The following is a 23,787-nucleotide window of genomic DNA, read 5'->3' on the forward strand; positions in this document are numbered from 1 at the left end:
ATCTGTTGTATGGCCACCAGATCAGAGCAGGCCACATCCGAGGAAAGAGGCTCTCATGTTATGCCACGCGAGTCTATCCTTGTTCCAGAACGACAGACCTGAAAGCTTAGGGAAACGGAACTGTCTACTCCCCTCCCCCAACAATATGTGTTAGAGCAGGGACTTATGATGAGTCATGTATCACTCACTTATATTATTTGATAATTCTGCGGAGTGGGTATTAGATAACCCACTTTGCAAATAACGACACTCAGTCCTAGCGAGTTAAGTGACCTGTCTGAGGTCATCCAGCTAATACATGCCAGAGACAGGGATTATAGGCAAAACTTCTGATTCCAAAGTTCTGTTCCTTCCAGGACTCCATCCTTGGCAGGGGCTGGGAGGGAACAGTGGGAGGTGACAGGAGTTTGGAGACATGAAAAACGGGGCTCACTGCGGAGTTGCTAGACCTGTCTTCATGGTTCACGTGTGGTTGGCAGACAGGAGATTCTTGCTCTCCTTGAAATATTCTTGGGATTCCCACTGATTTTATAGGTAGCAGGGACAGTGTCAATGACTGTGGCATTTCACAAGAGGTGAGGGAAATGGTAGGCAGAGGACAGGTTGGCTGTGTAACCAGAGATAGCCATTCTCCATCCTCTCTTTGCTGGCCAGGACAATGGCCTATCACAGAATCCCGTCTCAGTGTCCTCGAAAGGGAGAATAACCTGCCACAGTCATTAAGTGATCAATTACTGGGAGGATGTACAATTGTTGGTGATATTTATACTGTTAATGGGGGGCTGGGTCAGCGAAGTGCTAGTCTGGTCCCCTAGAACCCACAGAAAAAGTCAGGTGTGGTGCTGCACACTGGCCATCCCAGCACTGGGGGGTCAGTTCAGGCCAGTGAGAGACCCTGCCAAAAGGACGTGGATGGCACCCCAGGGGCCATACTGGGCTCTTCCTCTGGCCTCCACGTGCACATATACACACAGCATTCACAAGAACCCACCACAGCCTGTGCCCTGGGGATCCCTACTGTAGCTACTGTAGCTCTGATTCTGGGAGAAAGTGGTGATGGAGGGGAACATGTAGGAGCCTGGGATGCACCCAAGTCCTCAAAAACTAACTAACAAACAAACCCCAAAACAACTTTCATAGCTATTTGTCTACCTATTCATTTCTCCCTCCCTTCTTTTCTCCTCCTGCCCATGGATGTACCCACTCTTACTCCTTCCTCTCCATCCATCCATCTATCCATCCATCCATCCATCCATCCATCCATCCATCCATCCATCCATCCTTCTACTGATGCTCTGGGACACACTGTCTTAGGAGCTTGGGATCAGTAGCAAGTCACCAAGCTCAAGTTCACACTCTGCTCTCACAACACTTCCTCTAAATCAAACGGCTGACTTTTGAGCATAAGGTCTAGCCAAGAAGCAGGAAAATGAGGGTAGAGCAGGAGCCGAGAGACCTCTGGGGGGGTCTGGTTCAGGGATGAGGAGTTGAGAAGTTGGATGAAGGTGTTAGAGGCATCTCTTCCTGCTCTGAGTCACAAGAGGCAGAGGCTGTCCTCTCCCAGACAAGTTGATGTGTGAGGGTTAGAGAAAGAGGGCGGAGTCCGCACTCAGTTTTCTAACCATGTGCAAAAAATGTGCAGCTGTGTCCCCTACCACCCTAGAGCTGCTGCTGTCCTGATAACTGAGACGAGGGGCGGGGGCCTATTTTCAAAGGTTGTAGTCCGTAGCTGTTTTCAGGCCAGTTTTTGGCAGAGGTTCGTTTACTTCTTGATGGCCAGGAAGCAAAGAGAAAGGGGCTAGGTCCCGATATTCCCTTTAAGGACACACCCACCTAGTGACCTCACTTCCTCTTCCAATGCTCCACTTCCTAATAGCACCACAGCCTTCAGCACAAGAGCCTCTAGAAGATCTTAAAGACCCAAACGCTAGCAAGCAGACTCATGCTTGGGTGTGTGAGGGCAGCCTCTGTCAAGGGCAGCTATGATGCCAGGGTAGTGTGGTATGCTACTGTCTCTTCCTTTCCTTCTAGAACTAAGTAAAGGTCAAGGGAGTTTGGGCAGCTATTTTCCAGTTCTGGATGTATCCAGGGACAGCAAGAAACACTGCTGGTTCCTTCTGGGCTGTTAAGCCCATTTCCTTGTCCCTTCCTAAGCTCTCTTGGGCCAGCTGAGGTCTTGGAGTACGGTTGAGAGCCAGCAGGCTGGAGCTTGGGGGTAAGGACAGGCTGCAGTTGTAAGTCTCTGCCACAGGCAGTGCTGCCCCCCATCCCTGGCTGCGTGCACAGCTTTGTCTGCTTGCTTTGCACACCTTTTAACAAATGTACTAGGGGCTGGAGAGATAACTCAGTGGGCAAAGAGTTTGCTGTGTAACAATGAAGACCCAAGTTCAGATCCCAGAATCCCCCCACCCCCCGCCACCGTGAAGCCAGGCACAGTAGTGTGCACCTGTCACTTCAAAGCTGCAGGGAGAACGGGAATGGGGGTGGGGACAGGAGAATCCCTGAAGTTCACAGATTCACAGGCCTGGTATTCCCGTCAATACACAAGAGAACCGGTACCTAACAACGTGGAAGATGAAGACTGACACAGGGGTTGTCCTCTGACCTCCACAGGCACATGCCTGCTCTCACAATCACATATGCACACAAGATCTTTTCAAAGTTGTAAACGCTGGTCTTCCAATCAAAATATTAGCAGCGAGCACTGCTATAGGCTACACTGCTGCCAACAACAATAACGACGACAACAATAACAAGAAGAGGGTAAAAGTCAAAACCCAGATCCCAGCCTCTGTTTGCTCCAAGGGAAATGGCCATGCTGCACCGGCAAACCCTGGTGATCAGGCTCCTGGAGAGATCATTAGGGATTCCAGGGGCGACAAGGGACCTGAAAGTCTTCCTTATTGTTCACTGGGGTCACACAACCCCAAGTGGTAGCAGTACTGAGGTTTCTGACCGGAGGGCGCCTGTCTAATGCTGCTATGGCTATAGGTATTGCCAGAGGGGCCCACAGAGTTCTCGGTTATGTGTGAAGATGTTGTTCTATTTTATGTGCACATGTGAGTGCCGGCATGTGTGCCACGTGCATACCTGGAGCTTCCAGAAGCCGGAAGAGGATGCTGGATTTCCTAGAGCAGGGGTCCTCAACCTTCCCAACGCTGTGACCCTTTAATACGGTTCCTCACGCAGTGACCCCCATAAAACTATTTCATTGCTACTTCACAACTGCCATTTTGCTACTGTTATGAACTGTAATGTAAATATCTGATACGCAGGATGGTCTTAGGTGACCCCTGTGAAAGGGCCGTTCGACTCCCCCAAAGGGGTCGTGACCCAGAGGTTGAGAACGACTGTCCTAGAACCAGAGTTACAGGTGGCTGTGAGCTGCATGATATGGGCGCTGGGAGCTGAATCTGGGTCTTCCGCAGGAGCAGCAAATGCTCTTGACCCTCTCTTTTGCTTTTAATAGTGGCAGCGGGTGGGCTATGGGTAAGGGCAGAAGCTGAAAACCTTCATTTACCCCTAACAAGACCACAGGCAGGCACGTCTTTCCTCATTCAGGAACAGGAGACTTATCGCCTTGGTGCCTCAAGTGGAAATAGTGAAGTCAGGGCTTAAGTTTCTGTCTCCCAGCTATGGGACTCTGGGCCACTGTGGGAAAAAGATCACCAGGTGGTCATTTCTCGTGGATGCCAAGAGTGACCAATAGGTGGCGGCAGAGCCCTGCAGGAACAAAGGCTTGCTATTTCTTTAGGCAAGCTGCTGGGTCTACAGACCCCTCTCTAGCAACTGACTCCTGCACCCTTATACAGTGGCCTGCAGCCGCCACAACGGGAGGGTGGATTTGATGGAAACCTGCCTGTGTCTAGGGCCAAGCTCTTCCCATCCTGGGCTCCCTCTAAGCAACCAGGCTTCCCATCCCTCAGACAGGAGAGATGCTGTCCAGTGGTTCAGGAACAAATGGGACAAAGACCCTGGCCGTGAATGATGCATGCACACTGTGAGGGGGTGTGTGCTCTGCCTGGCAAAGCTGACTCATGCATGGTGTTCTAAAGGGCAGGCCTTAAAAAACAAAAACCAAGACATGCCCCCCACAACCTGAATATTCAGTTTCTCTTGGTAATCTGCAGCCCTTTCCTCACAAGTGCCCACTGGAGTTTCAGTTAGCTGACCCTTCCCACAGGTCCCTGGCCCTGTGGGCAAGAGACTATGGCAAGTCTCCATACCGAAGGCCTGGCCTATTCTGGGGAAGGAAAGCCCTGGGTGGGCTCGCTGCATGCTTGCCCTGTGGCCTGCAGTAGAATCTTGACATGCTTCTTTACGTCCCATGACTGCTAGGGACCTGAGCTGAACCAGGGATGGGCAGACGGGAGGCCCTGGAATCCACCTGCTCCAGGAGCGGAAAGTCTGCAGTGGCCCCGGCAGCCCACATTTCCTTGAGGCTTGTTCGTGGGGACCTTAGGGAGAGAAATTTGTAGACTGCCAACTCCTCTGCTAGGCCAGCTTTGGTTTGGTTTCTTGGCTTTTATTCAAGGCTGACATAGCTTCCAGGTGGCGAGAAGTCACTGCGATGACTCTGAGGAGCTGCTTCCTCAGCCCCTGTCAGTTCACACAGAACCAGTCGTGAATGACAGTCCCTGCCAGCATGGCATTCACAGAGGGCATCAGACGCCTCTTAGTGGTAAGTTAGGCTCCTTCCCCTGGGAGCCCTCCATTATCTTCCAAGTAGGAATAATTTACTCCTTCTTCAGAAGTGTCCCCACAGAAGGCGAGGGAGCCTCCAGGGAGGCCTGCTACATCCTGTCTGTGTAGCCACTGTCTGTCAACATGTGTGCCTTCTTCTCTGTGTGGGGTATTTGATCTCCCGTCCCCTACATTTGGTTCAGGAAACTGATAAGTGTTTATCAAGACAGTGAGTGAAAGATAACACCATAGGTTGAACATTCCTAGATCAGGAAAAGCAAAAGACTTCCAAAACATGAAAAATTTGAGCACTAACATGATGTCACAAGCGGAAAATTCCACACATGACCTCACGTGATGGGTTGTAATCAAAACATACATTATTAAGAATACTGTATGTTCTCTAAAATTGCCCTTAGACTATGTGGACGATATGCATATAAATATACATTAACTGCCCCATAAAACATTTCTAATTTGACATTTCTAGAGCCCGCGGCCCCTTATGATTATGAGCAGAAGGACAATGACACTCTGTCACCAGGGTTGGCATGAGAACCCAAATCATCTGCTTGAGCGTCCATCATTTGGTGCTTTCCAAGGGCATGCCATCTCCCTAGTGGGCTTGATAAATGCATACAACTCCCTGGTGACAGCTTTAGGAGGTGCCTTGGCACAGTGTTTCCAGAGGGCTCCTCACTCTGCACAGAGCCCAGCTGCTTCCGGAGGCCTGTCTTTAACCTTGTCCTGTACAGTCCACACCACGGCTCATTTGCCAAGTACTGTTTCACGCTCACCAGCAGCACCCTAGGAAACACCCATCAGTGCCACAGGAAGGCGGACAGGGAAGGAGAGGGAGGCCATTTCTTTCCCCTCTAAGTGACACCAAGCGCCTTCTCTCAGGCATATAGTTTGTCAGGCTGCTTCTGGCCCTGTCTCCCTACTCTCTGTCTTTCCCACTTGTCTAAGGTCACCAGTTTCAGAAACAAAGATGTTAGGAGACCCAGTATCTGCTGTGTCCTACGGTCTGAGGCTGGCCTTGTCTCTCTTCATCCTCCACTGTGAGCCTTCTGCTCTGGCTGGTGTCCTTGCCACTGTCTGTCCCAACCCAGTCCACCCACTTGTCTTCTCTGCACATACACGCTTCTCCCTTCACCATCCCACTCAAATGGCTCCTTCTCTAGGGACTTTTTACACATTCACCTCTGCTTCTGAAATTGCTGCATCAAGCTGGATATGGTGTGCACCTTTAATCCCAGCACTCCGTGGCAGAGGCAGGCAGGGAATTTGAGGCTAGACTGGTCTCCACAGTGAGTTTCAGGTCAGCTGGGGTGATATAGCAGGCTCTTGTTTCAAAAAAGATTTTTTTTTTTTATTCTTGAAAGTCACCTGAAAGATTCTTTAAACATAGATTTTATATCCATTACTTCTGGGGTAAGGATTGGAGATGAATATTTCTGTATTTTAAACCATGTCACTAGGTGTTGCCACCTCAGGGACCACACTCTGCTCTGAGAGTCACTGTTGCCTCTTCCATTGCTTTCTGTCTTCCATCTCTGACTCCACAGTGTGTGTGTGTGTGTGTGTGTGTGTGTGTGTGTGTGTGTGAGAGAGAGAGAGAGAGAGAGAGAGAGAGAGAGAGAAAGACTTAACTCAGGGACTGCGTGTTCAATAAACACCCTTCTACTGAGTTATACCCTCCAACCAAAACTGTTGTTTATTTATTTTTTTGAGGCAGGGTAGCCCTTGCTGTCCTGGAACTCACTATGTAGACCAGGCTGACCGTGAACTCACAAAGATCCACACATGCTCTTTGGCCTCTGGCGCACTGGAGTTAAAGGCACTTGCTACCACGACCAGCTCACACATGCTGGCTATAACAAGGGTTTTCAAATTGGGTGTGCTGGAGGAGAACCAGAAGCCTGTGCCTCCCAGCTCTGCAGGGCAGTTCCACCCCTGTGTACTAACAGTCTTAAGTTCAATACAAAGTTTCAGCTGAAGAAAAGATTTAGTTAACTGGAGAAGCTCTTAAGTCCCCCGGGGGAGCGTGGCCTCCTTTGTGCACAGCCTTCGAGTTAGGCTCTTTCTGCTGTTGGTTTTATGTGACTCCAGGGCAACTCAGACGGGCATTGAAAGGCCTGGTGGTTATTTAAAAATATCATAAAATATAACCAACTTTTAATCAGTATTTGGTGGAGGTTTGAATGTCCATTACCTGCAGTGATCGCGACCAAAACTAGTTTTTCAATTCGCATATAGCTTATGAACTGACTGTCCTCCATCTAAAATGCACACAGTTAGGGACTGACGACTGCCCTCCATTTAAGATGCTTTATCAAGGGAAAGCTTTTGAGCATCATCGGATAATTCTGGAGAATTATTTCAGATGAGGTTGCTCACTCTGTTCTTCACGAAAGGGCAGAAAACATGAAGCGTGAATGGGCGTGTCTGCGTGAGATGTCACTTAGGTACAGCCGAGGGGCGTGAGGAGGCTGAGTGTGGGCTGAAGGTGGCACACGGGGCAACCGTTGCACAGCAGCTATGCAGAAAACTGGGGGTGCATCCTGCAGCTAAGGTGTCCCCCAAAGGTGTATGCGTTGCAGGCTTGGCCCAGAGTCTGTGGTGCTCCTGAGAGGTAGTGGAACCTTCAAGAAGTAGGACCTATGTGGGAAGTCCTCTGTTCACTGAGGGGCACAGCCTGAGGGGAATCATGGGATTTTGGTCCCCTCTTCTCTCTGTGCATTTCAGCTGCCAGGAGGTGAGCAGCTTGCTCCAATACCTGCTTCCACCATGATGGGAGAGTCAAAGTGGTGAAGCCACATGACCACAGACTGAAATCTCTTAAAACTGTGAGCCAAGAGAAACCTTCTCTCTTTATAAGTTGATCATCTCTGGCATTTTGTCACAGCTACAGCAAGCTGCCCAACTACAGGGTGACTGTTAAAAAGATTTCAAGTCTAGGAAACACTGTCTTTCAGAACGGTTTGAAAGTCACTTGAACACAGCCCCGTTCCCTGGGTGCTCCCGAATTTCCTCTTCTTGAATTGCATGCTAATCGCCCTGCTTCCTTTCTTAAACTAATAAAAGATTAGGATGACATTTTGAAAAGGGCACCTCATTAAGCAGCCTCATCTCCATTGGAGCACCTGGCTCCAAGCATAGTAGCCAGCTGGCCATTTATCTTATGGTAATGAGATGTCATCCCCGTACACGGGCCTGCCTTCCGGTCCTGCTTCTGCCTCCAGCAGCCCATTTCTCCCTCCCACCTGCCACTCTGTGAGCAGTATGCGCGTCTGTGTGGGACAGCGGCCTCAGAGTCACCTAGGGTCTACTCTGAAGGAACGCATCCTGGGGCTGGGCGCGGCGTCTTTTACCTGTACACGGTGGTTGGAGGGGCGCTCGGGCTGTCATACACCAGCCTCACATGGCCCTGGTATAGCTCCAGCGCCAAGGGGTCATTGTCTCCCTTGTAAAGGAGGATGCCGTTGTCCTTGTCAGTGGCCACCTGCGGAGAGCAACCAGCCTGTGTGAGTTAGGACCTACCCCAGTTCCAGTCTCTCCTGATTAACTCCCAGCACCCTCTTCAGGTGGTTGTCTCAGAGCTGAGACCAGATTGGAATTCAGATCCATATCTCTTTCCCCATCTGGCCTGTCTATTCCAGGAGGCAAGAGATAAGCTTATACCGCCTATGTTAGCTGAGCAAACTGCTTCAACAAATATGCATTGAGCATGTACTACGTGCCAAGAAACCAAGACGTCAAAGTCACTGACCGCTCAAGGATGCTCAAGTCCCTTATATAAAAGGGTATCTGCACTGAATCCATGCACCCCTTCCACTTGATTTCTACCCTCTCTAGATGCATGACAATACCTGACCCAGGGAAAATGCTATGGTAATAGCTGTAATGCACATGTAGGGGTTACCGTCACGCTCCACCTTTTGAGATTGTGATGTAACCCTATCATCTATTAATTCATGCCGGAGAACTGTGCAACAGACGTATAAAAAAGTTCACAAATAGCCGGGTGGTGGTGGCACACACCTTTAATCCTAGCACTTGGGAGGCAGAGGCAGGTAGAGCTCTGTGAGTTTGGGGCCAGCCTGGTCTACGGAGCAAATTCCAGAACACCCGGAATTCTGTTACACAGAAAAAAAACCGTCTTGAGAAAGAATCGCAAATAATAACATCTCATAATGTTTTAAGTAAGTTTCCGATTTTCTCTGGCTCATATTCATAGCTGTCCTTAGCTACACATGGCCTGAGGGCTGTGGGCTGGACATACTTGGCAGAAGCTAAGTGTGTCTCTACATGTTCAAGACAGTGGCAAATGTCTTTACAATGTTTTTGATCTGTGCCTGGTTGAGGGTGCAGGGGTGGAAACTGGGCTGGCTGTACCTGCACACCAGGAGGCCCCAACTCTAACCTGCCTCTCCTACTAGTGGTATACAGTGTGAACCAACAAAATACCTGCCCCTTGAAGCTTGTCTCTCTGCATGGAACTTCATCTACTAATGTTGTAAACAAAGGCTAAAGACCAGAGCTTCACTCAGTGTATCCCATGAAGCAGACAGCGATGTGTTCAGAACTGGCTGGGGATGTTAATGATACCATTTTCTGGGCTTCACACCTGAGCCAGGTAGCGTGAGTCTTTGTGGGCAAACCTAAGTTTAAGAGCTCCGCACAGGTCCTGCTGAGGCACCTGGGTGAACACAGGCACCGGGAGAAGCCGCACTGCTGGTCAGCTGGCTGCTGGCTGAGTCTCCACAGGCCTGGACGTGGAGCAGGTACATCTGACAGCTCATTTGGGTGTCTGGAGCACTGAAGGCTGTTCTGGTGGGGAGGAGTGAAGGAAGGAAGCAGGAGGGTGGGGGAAGTTAGAGCTCACAATTTGTGCTAGCAAGGATACCAAAGGTACAGTCCTGCCCCTCGGACAGGCTCTGCAGGGAGAGTATCTTCTTTTGTATCCTTCAGGTCCACAGTCTGGAGCAGACCCTGCTGTGTGTAGGGCTGCAGAGATCAGATCGGTGCTGAGTGAGCTTCATGCGGAAGCTCCAGATTAAACCTTGGTGAAGGTCACAGAGCTGGGCGGCAGCACCCAGCAGTGTCTGGGCTACGAATTGGCCTGCAATGTCCAATTGCACCCCTGGGGCTAAGGTGGTGACAAAACCACTTGGTTCATTCTCTTTTCCATTCCCTGAATGTGTCCTGCTTGCCTGTGCCTCTAGGTCTTTGCAAAGGCAGCTCTCTCAGCCGGCTCCTCCCCAGCCTTTGTTCTTTACTGGGTCACTCCGGTCCTTATCCCTCTCCCCAGAATTTAGGGAAAGTGTCACATAAGCTCCAGAACCACTTAGCTCTTCCGGCCTGATTCCTCCCTATAGGCCAGGAGCATGTCCTCCTCGGTGCTCCCTTAGCTCCCAGCTTCTCTTTCTCAGTCATCCTGGTCCCCATTGTCCAGCACAGGACAGTTGTACAAGTGACTTTTAATGAATGAACGAGGGGATAACAAGGAGCTGCTGCCTGCTATGAGACTCACCAGGAGGTTTCTTACAGACTGCTCTAGGCTGGTCCAGCCCCTGCAAAACCGAGCATTGTCTTTGATGTTCTGGGAGAAGGGGCAGGCTTGCTAAGGGATCTGGGAAACGCCAGCTTTACTCTAAGGGGTGTCACACTGGGGTCCTTCCTAGGATGGTAGATGGGAGGGGAAGAACATACCTGCAGGGAGATGTTGGCCTGCGGCCTGACCTTGGCAGAGGCCAGTTCCACGTAGGAGTCCTTGCCTACGAAGTTCACAGTGATGAGCTTCTCACACCTGGGCCCAGCGAAGCCCGGGGGACAGCGGCAAGTGGGCTCCTGCTGCACCACAATGCACTGCGCCCCGTTCTGACACTCATACTGGTCGCAGGGACTGGTCTGGAGCAGAACCATGGGTGGCGGGTGCTCACAGAAGAGCCCACTGGAAGGGGGGCAGGGGAGAGAGGAGACAACCATAGTTAAGGGGAGAGCTGAAGTGGGAAGTTCCATTCTTGCCTCTAGCTGGAGCGGATCCTCTATGTTTCAGTTTCTCTCTCTTTTTTCAAAAGCTGACTCAGTGCAGGCAAAATAGCCCAGCCCAGTGGGTAAAAGTGCTTGCTGCCAAGCCTGATGACGTGGGTTCAATTCCTGGGACCCATGGTAGAAGAGAGAACTGATTGACTTTCACAGATTGCCCTTTGATAGCTATAAGTGTATGTGCGTTTGCGTGCATGTGTGCGTGCGTGCCTCTCTCTCTCTCTCTCTCTCTCTCTCTCTCTCTCTCTCTCTCTCTGTGTGTGTGTGTGTGTGTGCATACACACACAATAAATAAACATAAAATTTTAAAAAGTAACTGAATCAGGTCAGGTTGAAGATTTTGGAGTCATCAGAACGGACTGGGGTGAGTGTGTAAAGGGCACAGACTGCGTGAATTAACAGAGTATGGCACAGCCAGCCAGTAGGGACATTCTGCCTCACAAAGGAAGGCGTTCTGACACAGTGACCAGAGATGGGCCTTGAGAGTGCTGAGCTAAGTGAAAGGAGCCAGCCATAAAGACCAGCACCACCTGACTGTCCAAGCAGTCGGGCTCATAGCAACAGAACTTGGAGTGAGGTTGTTAGTGTTACAGGGGGAGAATGGGGATTTGTTGATGGGGCCGGGGTAGAAAGCTTTGGAGATGGAGATCAACACTGCAGCTGAGCTAGGGTGAATATTTTATTAAAATGATTTATTTAAACAAATTAATTTGAATTATGTGTACGTGTCTGTGTGTGTCTATGTGCATGCGAGTGTCTGCCCAGAGGTCAGAGCGGTTGGATCCTTCCAGAGCTGGAGATATAAGTGGTTGTGAACTGTTTGACGTGGGTGCTGGGAACCCAACTTGGGTCCTCTGGAAGAGCAGTGAGCTCTGTTTCCTGTCCAAATTTGACTATCTTTAACACCACTGAACTGTCTCCCGAGGTTCAGATGAGGGCTGGGGAGAACGCACAGCCCCTTCTTGGCTCACTGTCTGTGTCAAAGTTCATCGGTATATTTTGTATTCATGCTACCCAGTCTGATTTCAGTCTCTGTTATGATCTGCTGGCCTGTCACCTGGGTACCCTGTCCCTTTAAGAGACAAGCCCCGCCCATTCCCAACACTCCACCCCTTCCACCTAGGCAAGTGGATCTCTCTGCTCCCCTCCTTCAGCCTGCTCTCTGTTCTCTCTCTTTCCTGACTGCTGCCTGTGACCCCCTTTCCTCTCTTCTCATCCCTCCCTCCCTCCCTCCCTCCCTCCCTCCCTCCCTTTTCCCTTTCTTCTCCTTTCCTTTCTATAACTCACTAAATAAACTCTATACCCAAACTCTCTCTCTGCATGGCGTATCTATCAGTCTCTCACCCGCTGTGGTCTCCCACCTGCCGAACCACCGAGCATTGAGACCCACCACTACCCTGCTGAGACCTCAGGTGACCTACTGTGGGACCTTGTGGGACCTACCTCCCCCCATCTTTAAAAGAATAACAGTCTCTGCTCCCTAGTTTCCTGCAACCCTATGATTAACCCTTCCAGTCCAGGATGAGGGGGACCTGGAGCCCTGGCTTCTTTTTCTACACATTCCACAGACATCTAACCACCTGACCAATGTCTTTTACTTGACATTTTCTTCTAGCACTAGTTCCAGAGGTGGACCCCAAACACTCTACTGAATTACCACATCTTTTCATTGTCTTTTATCATTTGGTGCTAGGGATTGGACCTGGCCTCACATTGCACGATGAGCGTTAAGTTCCACCCTCAGCCCTCACATCTTTTTCTGCCATTAAGATGCTACAAATGTTTTTGGTTTCCAGCTACCCCACTGGGAGCTGGGCTCCAAGATGGTTGGCATCTTCAGTTAGGTAGCATCACACATATGCGACAATGTGAGCGTGGACTCAAGTCTTAACTTCTACATGGAGTTGCCCTGGTTCGCTGCAGGGAGCCCTGTATCCCTGCTGCCTTCTGCCAGGCTACCTTCCTTCTGAGGTGCTCCTCTGTCATACCTGAAGCCTTGGGGGCAGATGCATGAGTAGCCATTGACTGCATCCACGCACTGGGCTCCATGGCGGCACTTGTGAGCTGTACAGTCGTCATTGTCTGTCTCACACAGCTTCCCACTGTAACCAGGGACACATTCACACCTGGAACACAGGCAGAGAGATGCTTACTCAGGGTCTGCCAACTTGCCGGCAGGTGCTCTGGTGCCTCCCCTTGCCAAACCTCTCTCTCTGTATTCTAGTTCTGGTGTGGGAGAATTGTCTGCATTCTGTCAATCATGTTTTAAATAAATGCTGATTGGCCAGGCAGGAAGTATAGGCAGGAAAATCAGACAGGAAGTAGAGGTGGAGCAAAGAGAACAGGAGTATTCTGGGAAGCAGGAAGCTCCCTCCGCAGTTACGCCCAGACCACCAGAGAGGAAAGATGTAAGTTGCCATGCTGAGAAAGGTACTGAGCCGTGTGGCTAACATAAGATAAAAATAATGGGCTAACGTAAGTTATAAGAGCTAATAAATAGCCTGAGCTAATGGGCCAATCAGTTTATAATCTTATGGAGTCCTCTGTGTGATTATGGAGTCCATGTGTGGGGCATGCCGGTTGTGGGGTACCGGGCGGGACAGAAACCCCAACAAGCAGTCCCCTTCATGTTACATAGTTCCTGAAGGGTTCACCAGGCCCGCCTCTGCTACTGGGCTCCACTCATGGTGCGTGGCCTTTGCTCTCAGAGTCAAGGTCTATCTGTTGCGTGGAGCGGACACGTTTTGTTTTCAGAACTGGGCTGGGAACACGGGAGGCGTCACAACAGATCTGGGTCATATCTGGTTCCTTCTCCCTTCGTGTCAGACATCTGACTGAGCACCTTCAAGGGGCATCTCATCAGATCCCCAGGGGCCTGCAGGGGAGGCCCTATCCAAAGCAGCCTTCAGAGAACACTCAAGCCACCCCCCCAAAGCCACCTCGAGTGACAGCTACATTTACTGTGACAGATGCTATCTAGGTGTCCTGACCGCTCATGGCAACCTCTCTATCTTGCATGTTCTCTCAAAGTCACTGCTCCTTGTTAAGCTCTACTACTTTGGAGTGCAGTGAACACTGACTGTCACAGTGTTGTGATGCTGCAGTACAGAGACGATGACCAAGGATGGCTGTGATGGCAACTGTACTACCCTTGCCTTTGTTTCATGGCTTGTTCAGACAGGCAAACTAGGGAAGGATTAAAAGCTCTTCTTTCCCAGAGGACAGGATGGAAGCAGCTGCCCTTGAGAAGGCCCCAGTTCAACTGGTCCAGCCTTCCCCAGAGAGTGGTGGGTCCACAGCCCTACCATAATTCTCTAGCACCCAAACTAAGCCTGTATGTGGCCAGACCCATGTGTCTGTGGCTCATTTGTTTGAGGTCACACAAAACCAAAATCCCTGCCTAGAAATAGACATGAGAGTACCTAGGCCTGAGGCAGCCCTACAAATAACACATCGACACAGTGTCCACTTGTCTCTCTCTCTCTCCTGAAAGGCCTGTGTGTATCAGCTCAGTTCTTCCGGGCAGAGTAAAAAAAAAAATCAAAATGCCATCTCTCCAAGGCAAAGGGAGAGGCGGCACAGGCAGGAGGTGCAGGGCAAGCAAGAGCTCTGAATTCTTAGCTTGTACCCTCAGGACCTGACTCTGAGAGAGAGAGAGAGAGAGAGAGAGAGAGAGAGAGAGAGAGAGAGAGAGAGAGAGAGAGAGGCTTCTTCTCCTCCCTGCCTCTCTGTACTCCTTCCCTTAGGTATAGAGTGGGGCAGAATCCCAGCATCACACTAGAGCTAGGTAAGATTCTGAAGGTACATGGTGGCCCTGTAGAAACAGTTCCAGAATCTGAAGACTGACTGACTGGGTAGACCTGTGTGTGTTCAGATCTGGTGAATTTTACTAGTATCCGATCGGTTCACCTTTAATGGACTTGGCTGGCAAATTCAAGATGTGCAACCTATTGCTACATCAGAGTATATTTTAAGGACGTGGTCTGCCAAAGTGTTTTCTCTCTCTCTCTCTCTCTCTCTCTCTCTCTCTCTCTTCCTTCCTTCCTTCTCTTTCTTCTTCCCTCCTTTCTTCTCTCTCTCTCTCTCTCTCTCTCTCTCTCTCTCCTTCCCTCCCTCCCTCCCTCTCCCCTTTCTCCCTCCCTCAGGCTTTTTAAAAAAAAATTTTTTTTTTAAAGATAATGTCTTGTGACAAAGCCAGGTTAGCCTCAAACTCCCTAGGCTGACCTCAAACTCTGGACACTTCTATGCGGGTCTCTAAGTCCTGGTGTTAAAGTATCTGCCATCAGGGCTGGAGAGATAGTTCACCAGTTAAGAACCCTTGCTGCTCTCACATAGGTCCCAAGTTCAGTTCCCAGAACCCACATCAGGCAGCTCACCAACACCTGCAACTATAGTTCCAGTAGGATCCGACACCCTCTTCTGGCCTCTGCAGGAATTTGCACACACATGCATACACACATACACAAAAATTTTTAAAAAAACAAAGGCCAGGGGGGCAGACTTAGAGGCATGGTTCATTGATTGCTTTTGCAGAGCATCCAGGTTCTGTTCTTGGCACCCACATGGAAGTTCTCAACAGTCTACACCTCTGCTTTCAGGGTATCTGATGCTTCCTTCTGGCCTTCATAGGCCCCAGGCACTGATTGCTATTTTATCTGTACACATGAAGTAAAAATAAATCTTTAAAAAATTTTAAAGAAACATCTGCCACCAAAACCGGCTCAGCCAGTTTTCTAAGGAAACAAACTAGAAATGCATTGAGATTCTGCTTCAGTGCTTCAGCTGCTGGTAAAGCTGGGCCTGGAGGAGGGCTGGAAAAGGGTGGGAAGGACAATATGAACAAGGCACAAGGATGGACATGTGTATGAGAATGTCAAAATGAAGCCCATTATTTTGCAAACTAGCTAAAAAAGATTAAAACCCAAACCAAACCCCAGCCTTGGCAGGCATTTGAGTTTTGTTACTTGGATCCAAAAGAGCCCCGGAGAGCAGCTGAAACGAACAGGCCCAAGGCTCAAAAAGCAGCTCCTCAACATTTAACAGGATAAAAATCAACCTTTAAAACACGAAGTCCAAGGCAACCAATGAGGAGAGAAGCTACTTCCACTTCTAAAGTCAGTGGTGGAGGCCTAGAGGCGAGAGTATCTACAGACTTCTGTTGGCACGGCCTTCTTAGACATTAATGAGCAAAGGAAACACCTAAGGATTTTGCCATTAAAAACAAAGCCCTGGGCAGTGGTGGTGCACACCTTTAAGCCCAGCACTTGGAGGGCAGAGGTGGGAGGATCTATGAGTTTGAGGGCAGCCTGGTCTACTGAGCGAGTTCTAGAATAGCCAGGGCTACACAGAGAAACTCCATCTTCAATCACACACACCACACACACACACACACACACACACACACACACACACACACACACACACCACACACACACACACCCCACAGTGCAGCTACAGGGAGCACTACATTCCGAACACATTTCTACGAGGTACTGGTCTGAGCACCTCGCTCACAGCAGGGAGGGACTACATAATACTTCTCAGATTGCAGAAGCAGCAGGTGACGCCACTTCAGCTCCTTTTGTTTCCAAACATTTTATCTTCCACGCTGATAATGCAGTCTAGTGACCATGGGGCCAAGGACACCTGGAGTATCTGGGTCTAGCCGAGAAGTCAGACAGACCTGGGTTGACCTGCAGCCCCTCTTCTCTCTTAGCTCCTAGGCAGCTGGGTCTGTGTCACTGGCTTTGGGCTGTGGGGGCCCCGGTTTTTCTCCACTGAAAACACGAGGGGTTCATAAGACCAGGTACTGCATGGAGTTTTCAGTGTACACGAGTCAATGGGATCTTTGCTATTTTCAGGGTCTCTGCGCAGATCTGCCTGACATTGAGATCTCATTAAAGTGTCTCTAAAGATAAGCGAAGGCTGTCCCAAGCACGTCCCCCTCTCTCAGTAATGTCCTGCTAGGCTGCTGTGGGATATCAAACGTTTGATGATGGGAGGGGAGGGGGACACAATAATAAAATGCCTCACTGGGAGAATGGATTATTGTTTAAGTGCATTTTAATATAAAAACTAGCACTACCGTGTTGGTTTATACAGACTTTCCGAGACACTGTCTCCTAGGAGACATGCCAGGACATAGAAATAAGATGACTCAAGGGAAGCTTGGCTAGTGTCTCTTTTCCTGTACTGTCCCAGACTCAAGGGCCCTTGGCTATAGCAGACGGTAAGGTTTTCCGAACACACATCAGAGGCTCATGAAAACTCTATGGCAGCTCCAACTCTCAGTGTCCACACCCACCCCTGACCAGTTTCCATGGCCTGGTGTGTTCTTTCAAAGTCCATGCCCTCTAAGTCTGCTGCCTGTCTCCTTGACCTTGGATGATATTCTTCTCCTCATTCGGTGTAACTGAGGGCCAGTCACTACTCCTTCCCCTTCCTGGCACTCCCGCAGCCCTTCGTCTGACAGTATGGGCGCCTCTGATTTGGAACCAAATGTGAATTTGGCATGTTTCTTATCTCCAGGTTGCACTTCACACAGTTCTGTCCACTTGCAGAACACAGCCTGGTATTTAGGAAACAGAGGCTCTCAGTTGATGTTGGCTCCTGGGGTTGGGAGGAGCCTGGGGGTTGCCCTCGGGTGACCCGCCGCTCCTGAAACTCCTTCCTAGCATATGTCAGAGGGCATGAGCAGCCGGGTGGACTAGCTCAGGGTGGCATATGTCAGAGGGGCATGAGCAGCCTGGTGGACTAGCTCAGGGTGGCATATGTCAGAGGGGCATGAGCAGCCTGGTGGACTAGCTCAGGGTGGCATATGTCAGATATGTCAGAGGGGCATGAGCAGCCGGGTGGACTAGCTCAGGGTGGCATACAGAGGCCTCACACCTCTTCCAATTGCCCTGGAGATGAACAACAGGCCCAGGGTTTTGCAACAGAAAAGGATAATAGAGATCTGGGGAGGTGGGCTCAGGGGGTAAAAGGCTTGCTGTGCTAGCCTGAGAACCCAGGTTTAGACCCCCCAGATCCCCCACTAAAGTCAGTCATGGCACTGCAAATTTCAGGCTTAGAAAGTGATCCCCCTTTAATATTCCACAGCAACCTGTGGTATAAACACATGTCATGGTGGTGAGAGCATCCACTTACATGCATAACACACACACACACACACACACACACACACACACACACACACACAGAGAGAGAGAGAGAGAGAGAGAGAGAGAGAGAGAGAGAGAGAGAGAGAGAGGAGAAAACAAGACACCATATGGGAAGATACACTCAGGTTCAAGCACTGGGTGGGCTTCTCTGCCTCTTCCTAACTCTACAAGTTCCTCATGGGCACCCCTAGTTGGCTCTGCCACTGGAGATAGAGAATATTCCACCAACGACAGTAACTCTTGAACCTAATCAGAACTCCTGGTTCCCCCACCTCCCTCCCACACACTTAGCAAACTTTCCGTGGCCAGGGGGAAGCAGGACCATGAAGGCGGCCCGCCACAAGGGCTACACATTGGGTAGGTGAGCAGACACCTTTCAGATGGTTCCTTCTGTGGATGGTCCCTCCTGTTCAGCTCTGGGAAGGAGAGAGGCGCTAAGGGAGGAGAAGGAAAAGGGAAGGGGAGAGGAAGAGGGAACGTATCCATCTCTTTATCTGTTTCTATCATTAGAAGAATACAGAAAGGAAAAAACTATAAAAGATAAAGGTAACTTGTGGAAGTACGACCAGGCCTGGGTCAGACAGAGATGCATATGAGTACAGTGGGAGAGGAAGATGGGGTGACAGGCTGTGCAGGGGAAGACAGACACTACCTGACTCAGAACCTCAAACCCAGGCTGTTGGAGCCAAACTCCTCAGGGCTCCATGCCAGGACATGAGGCCGGCCTTACCTGAATCCTTTGTCCAGGGAGATGCACTTGGCTTCGTGCTGACAGAGGTTCAGCTCAGGCACACAGTAGTCGATCACCTCATCACACAGCTCCCCTAGAGATCACGGGGAAGAGAAATTAGGCATCTGGAAGGAATCCGGGGGTCACCAAGGCCACAAGGTCCCCACTTGTCCCACTCGAGGCCATAGGTCACAGATACCAGGAGCCCTACATTCTTCTCTTGATAATATCATCTCTACTGGACTCCTGATTCAGTTTCCCTGACTCAGAAAGAAAGAAAAAGGAAAAGATAAAAGACACCATATGGGAAGACACACTCAGATACCTGAGTGACAGTGAGGAGGTCCCTGGGGTCTCTCCTGGAAACTCAGCACCGTCTGGCTGATTTTCTTGACATTTCTGGAGCCGTTGCAGCTGAAGCCACAGGTCATACCCTGACCTAGGCCTATGCTTATTCATATTGATATTTTTTCTATTTGCCATCTATTTATTGAGTATCTTCTACACGCAAGGCATGGTACCAGGTGCTGGGAACACGGCACTGACTAGTTTTATCCTCTCCGACTGTTTAGTGGGAATAGTCTGCAAACAGGCAGGCAGTGACCACCCACAGGTGTGAACACCACCATGACAGTGAACCGTGGACACAAAGACGGGGACCCACAGCCTTGCTCAGGGGGCCAGGAGAAGCTTCCTGGAAAAAATGGACCAGGCATGTGATAGCCGCCACAGTCAAGAAAGCCAGCTGAATGTTTCAGAGAAAGAAATGGAGGAGAATTGTAGTTCTGATCTCTGGATATACTACCTCTGAAGTTTACAGCGCTTGCAAAATGCCAAACGTGTCCTAAGTACCCAGGGATGGTGAGCGTGGATAAATCTGATAAGCCCGCATCACCTGAATGATCTGTGTTAGGAATGCAGTTATAGGGGGAGGAGGAAGGACTGTATCATAGAATAGTGCATGAGTTTAAAGCCAGGATTTTTGTTTTTATTTTTATGTGTTTTTGTTTTTATTCAGGTGTTTTGCCTGGAATGTATGTCTGTGTCGACGTGCATGCCTGGTACCTGTGGAGGCCAGTAGAGGGCATCAGATCCCGCAGGACTGGTATTAGAGACAGTTGTGAGCCCCCATGTGGGTGCTGGGATTTGAACCCAAGTCCTCTGAAAGATCAGCCAAAAGCCTAGGAGAAGGTGATCTAAGATGGAAAAATTTCTAACCCTGGAAGCTCTTTTCAGAAGGCCAGGGGGTTGGTTGGGGTCAGGAGCAAATAGGAGACTAACAGGGACAGGAAGTATGAAGGTGGCTGGTGGGTGATGGCTTGATACCACCTCAGAGTCTAGCCCTTGCTGCGGTGGGGACAGGCTGAGCCCCACCCTGCCCTGAGTTAGACCTAAACTGTACCACTCATATCTGCCCGGGAAGAGGCCCTGTGTTCTTGGGAGGCCTTCTCCTCGTCCTAGTGCCCTGCAGAGACTCGGGGCCATAGACACATGTCTGGGTAGGATGTGGATGCTTCTTACAACAGAGAAACCACAATGCTCCTGCGGTGGTCTGAAAGAAAATAGCTCCCAAAGGGTGTGGTGCTATTCGGAGGTGTGGCCTTGTTGGAAGAAGTGTCACTGTAAGGGTGGGCTTTGAGGTCTCTTTGCCTCAAGCTTCCCTTAGCGTGACAGTCAGTTCACTTTCTGTTGCCCTCTGACCAAGAAGTAGCCAGTACCATGTCTGTCAACACGCCACCAAGCTAAAGGCCATGATGATCCATGATGATAATTGACCGGACCTCTGAACTGTAAGGCCCCACCTCAGCTAAATGTTTCCTTTATCATAATGTCTCTTCACAGCAGTAGCCAACCCTAAAACAGCTCCCCCTCAGGAGTAAGCTGCAACACACATGCAGCAGCCTGGTCACTTGCAGATCAGGCAGGGCTGCCCTGGGCAGAGGGCTCACCTCAGCTCCCTCCCTCCATGCCCATCTGCTTGCTGGAATTTTTTTTCTTCCCAAGACAGGGTTTCTCTGTGTAGCTTTGGAGACTGTTGTGGAACCTGCTTTATAGATCAGGCTAGCCTGGAACTCAGAGATCTGCCTGCTGTAACATGAAGGGCCCCACATTGGGCGCCATTTGTAACATAAGGGCCGGCTTGTTGGGGTTTCTGTCCCGCCCAGTACCCCAAAGCTGGCAAGCCCCAAAGAAAATCACACAAAGATCTCCATAAGTTATAAAACTGATTGGCCCATTAGCTCAGTCTTCTTATTAACTAATTCTTACATCTTAGGGTAACCCATAATTCTTGTCTGTGTTAGTCATGTGGCTCAGTACCTTTCCCAGCGGGGCAGGTTACATCTTGCTTCTCTGTAGTCTGGGCAGGAATGAAGGAATGGGCTCCTTCCTAGCCTTCTCCTGTTCTCATCGCCCCGCCTCTACTTCCTGTCTGGTTGACCCACCTATACTTCCTGCCTGGCCAATCAGCGTTTATTTAAAACATGATTGACAGAATACAGACAATTCTCCTGCACCAGCCTGCCTCAGCCTCCCAAGTGCTGGGATTAAAGGCATGTGCCACCACAGCCTGGCATGCTGGGATTTTTTTAAAAGTCCACCTCTGCTACAGAGTCAATTATGCCTCTCTACTTATCCCTTAGCTGCTGGCATCATGATTCTATTCTGGCACTGAGCATAGCAAAGATTTGATGTAGCACAGGGCTCTCTCTTATCTTAGGTAGGCAGAAGCCCTGAGTCATGCCATAGACTTAATGTCAGCGTTCTGCATATAGTGCCCCCAGTAATGGTTGCTGGTTGCCAATACCAATTCTTGGTTATTACCATGCTCTCAGCAGAGGGTGAGAGGAAGGGCATATGGGCATTCCCCTGCACGTGCTTGTCTGCACCAGGAAGCTCAGAGCGAGTAGAGAAGATGGTCTTTTTCACTGGCCTTAGTCTTGGGAATCCCTGGCTCTTGAGCTGAGGGTTTGACAGTTAAGTCTCAGGAGGGGCAAAGGGAGTTTCTGTGCTCCTACCTCTGCAGCCATGACAACCTGGACACCCCCACTCCCTGCCTGCTCTGCTTCAGAGAACAGCTGGGCTCCATGGACGAGTACAAGGGAGCCCCCAATAGTACCATCACATTTTCCCCTTTGTCTTTGGTTTGCATTTCCAAATGACATTACTTAGAACACAACATGTCTAGGTCTGTAACGGTGCTGCGGGGTGGCGCAAGAAGTCTTGGAGACCAAGTACATTGGGAAGAGACACACACAGCACCCCCTAAAGCAGGAAAGTTCACAACACCACCGTGTCTCTTAGAGTCACAGCTCCAAGAAGACGGCTATCCTTACATGCAGTGTTTTTCAGACTTTATAATTATTACTGTTTTCTAAAACCTCGGAGTTAAATTCTATGGGTTCATTTTTCAAAGAATTCATGGGCGCGTAGTCTGGGATATGCCGCTTGCATCAGTTGGTGACATTTTGCTTCCCAAGCAAAAGGAGTATTTAAATATCCTCATGAGGGCTTGTGGATGTAGGAAACAGAGGTGTTGGGTTCTGGTGGTGGGTGGGTGGGAAGACATTCCAGAGGAACTCTTCCCATGGAGCCTTCTGTGTATCCGCCTGCCGGGTAAGTTCTCCGCTGTGGTCTCACAACCCTCCTGCCCCCGACTTTTCCTCCCACGCAAGCTCATGTTTCTCGACCTGACCCTAAGCCTCTTCTGAGAAGGAACTGGGTTTTGCTCAGTTTTGCCTTCCCAGCTCCAAGAAGAGCACGTGGGGAACAGATTTCTAGAACTAAACAAAGCCCCAACTGTGACCACACCTCTCTGCCCAGCCTCCAACATGCAGGAAGGGGTGGCCATAAGCGCTGCACAGGCAGGTGGGAGAGCCTCAGTATGTTCCAAAGTGGGAGGAGCAGGAACAGGACAAACAACAGAGAGGGTACTGGGGGGGGACCTCTCTCTGTCTCCCTCCTCCTTCCAGGATATCACTAAGAAAACCGTGTTCTCTTAGTGACATCCTCAGCCCCACCCTGCCCCACAAACACACCGGCATGAGCGCGTCCCCCTCGATGGTTACCTGTGTAATTAGGTGGGCACACGCACGCGTAGTTGTTGATCCCATCCACACAGGTGGCATTGTTTTCACAGTCGTTGTCCTCACAGTCATCCGGGTTGATCTCACACCGTTGTCCCTCAAAGCCCAGCGGGCAGGAGCAGCTTCAGGGGGGTGTGTGTAGAGCGGAGGGGATTCCAGGGTCAGAGAGGAAGGCAGGAAGGGCAGGGGACAGAAAACACAATCATCAGGTCTCTCTGCTGGCTGGAGGTCTCACACAGCACAATGGACGCTGAGGGCTTGGAGACCCGACTAGGAAGACACCTAGGAACCTACAAGGTCATTTTGTCTATCTAGACTTATTTCCAGGCAGTGTTCTGGTCCCCTACCTTGCTTTATACCAGCAAAGCCCCTCCACCTCTCCACAGCTGGAAGTGGTTTCCTGGAAACGGCTTAAGTCCCTGCAGCTGTATTTGAATTCTCCTTTCCTTGGCTTCTCTGTGGAGTGGACAGCAAGCGGAGAAAAAACACTCCCCATAGTGTTTCATTCTAAAGCAAACTTTCCATATCGAGGGGTAGATTGGGCATCTTGGCCAAGGTCACAGCTCTGCAGCTAGGTCTGCAGGGAATGCATTCTGGCCTGGCCCTTTCCAGATGTCTGACCTTGAGCATTGATAAGACCTAATGATGTTCTATGTGCAATTGAAACACACAGACAGTCACAGAGAAGGCACTCGGTATACTTAGCTATAGACAAAACCCACCAGAACCATCTCCCTTACTGCTATGTTTGCCCTGTCCCACCACCCCAGCCTCTGAGGAGCTGGAGTGGGAGGACTCCTCTCTTGCCAAGACCAAGGACCCTTTGTGAGTGCATCTCAAAGGACACCAATCGGCAGGTGCGCTTCTTTCATCCGCCTCTGCTGCAGAACATCTGTTTGAGATTTCCTCCCTGCTCCATCCCTGCCAAACCCTGCTCATAGGAGTGGGCATATGAGGTTAAATGAGAACACATCAAGCCTGGGCAGCAGCAAAGAAGCCACAGGTTAGGAAGTGTGGAGGGGTGGGAGGGAGCTAGTGTCTGATGAAGGGCTGCTGTGAGGTTCCCTCTTTCCGGGCC

General features: G+C 50.2%; 1 protein-coding gene across 1 annotated transcript in view; it reads right to left on the reverse strand.

Annotated features, from left to right (window-relative positions):
• Positions 1-23,787, reverse strand: part of Slit3 (slit guidance ligand 3) — a 597,834-nt gene that overhangs the window by 10,125 nt on the left and 563,922 nt on the right. Inside the window, exons 28-32 of the mRNA XM_087910713.1 lie at positions 22,692-22,831; positions 18,625-18,718; positions 12,723-12,860; positions 10,399-10,639; positions 8,058-8,188 (exon numbers count right to left, since the gene is read on the reverse strand). Of these exons, the coding sequence (XP_087766839.1) occupies positions 8,058-8,188; positions 10,399-10,639; positions 12,723-12,860; positions 18,625-18,718; positions 22,692-22,831 (744 nt within the window). The remainder of the gene's footprint in view (positions 1-8,057; positions 8,189-10,398; positions 10,640-12,722; positions 12,861-18,624; positions 18,719-22,691; positions 22,832-23,787) is intronic.

The sequence above is a fragment of the Myodes glareolus genome, chromosome 9, assembly GCF_982192425.1.
Source record: "Myodes glareolus chromosome 9, mMyoGla1.1, whole genome shotgun sequence".
Classification (NCBI taxonomy): domain Eukaryota; kingdom Metazoa; phylum Chordata; class Mammalia; order Rodentia; family Cricetidae; genus Myodes; species Myodes glareolus.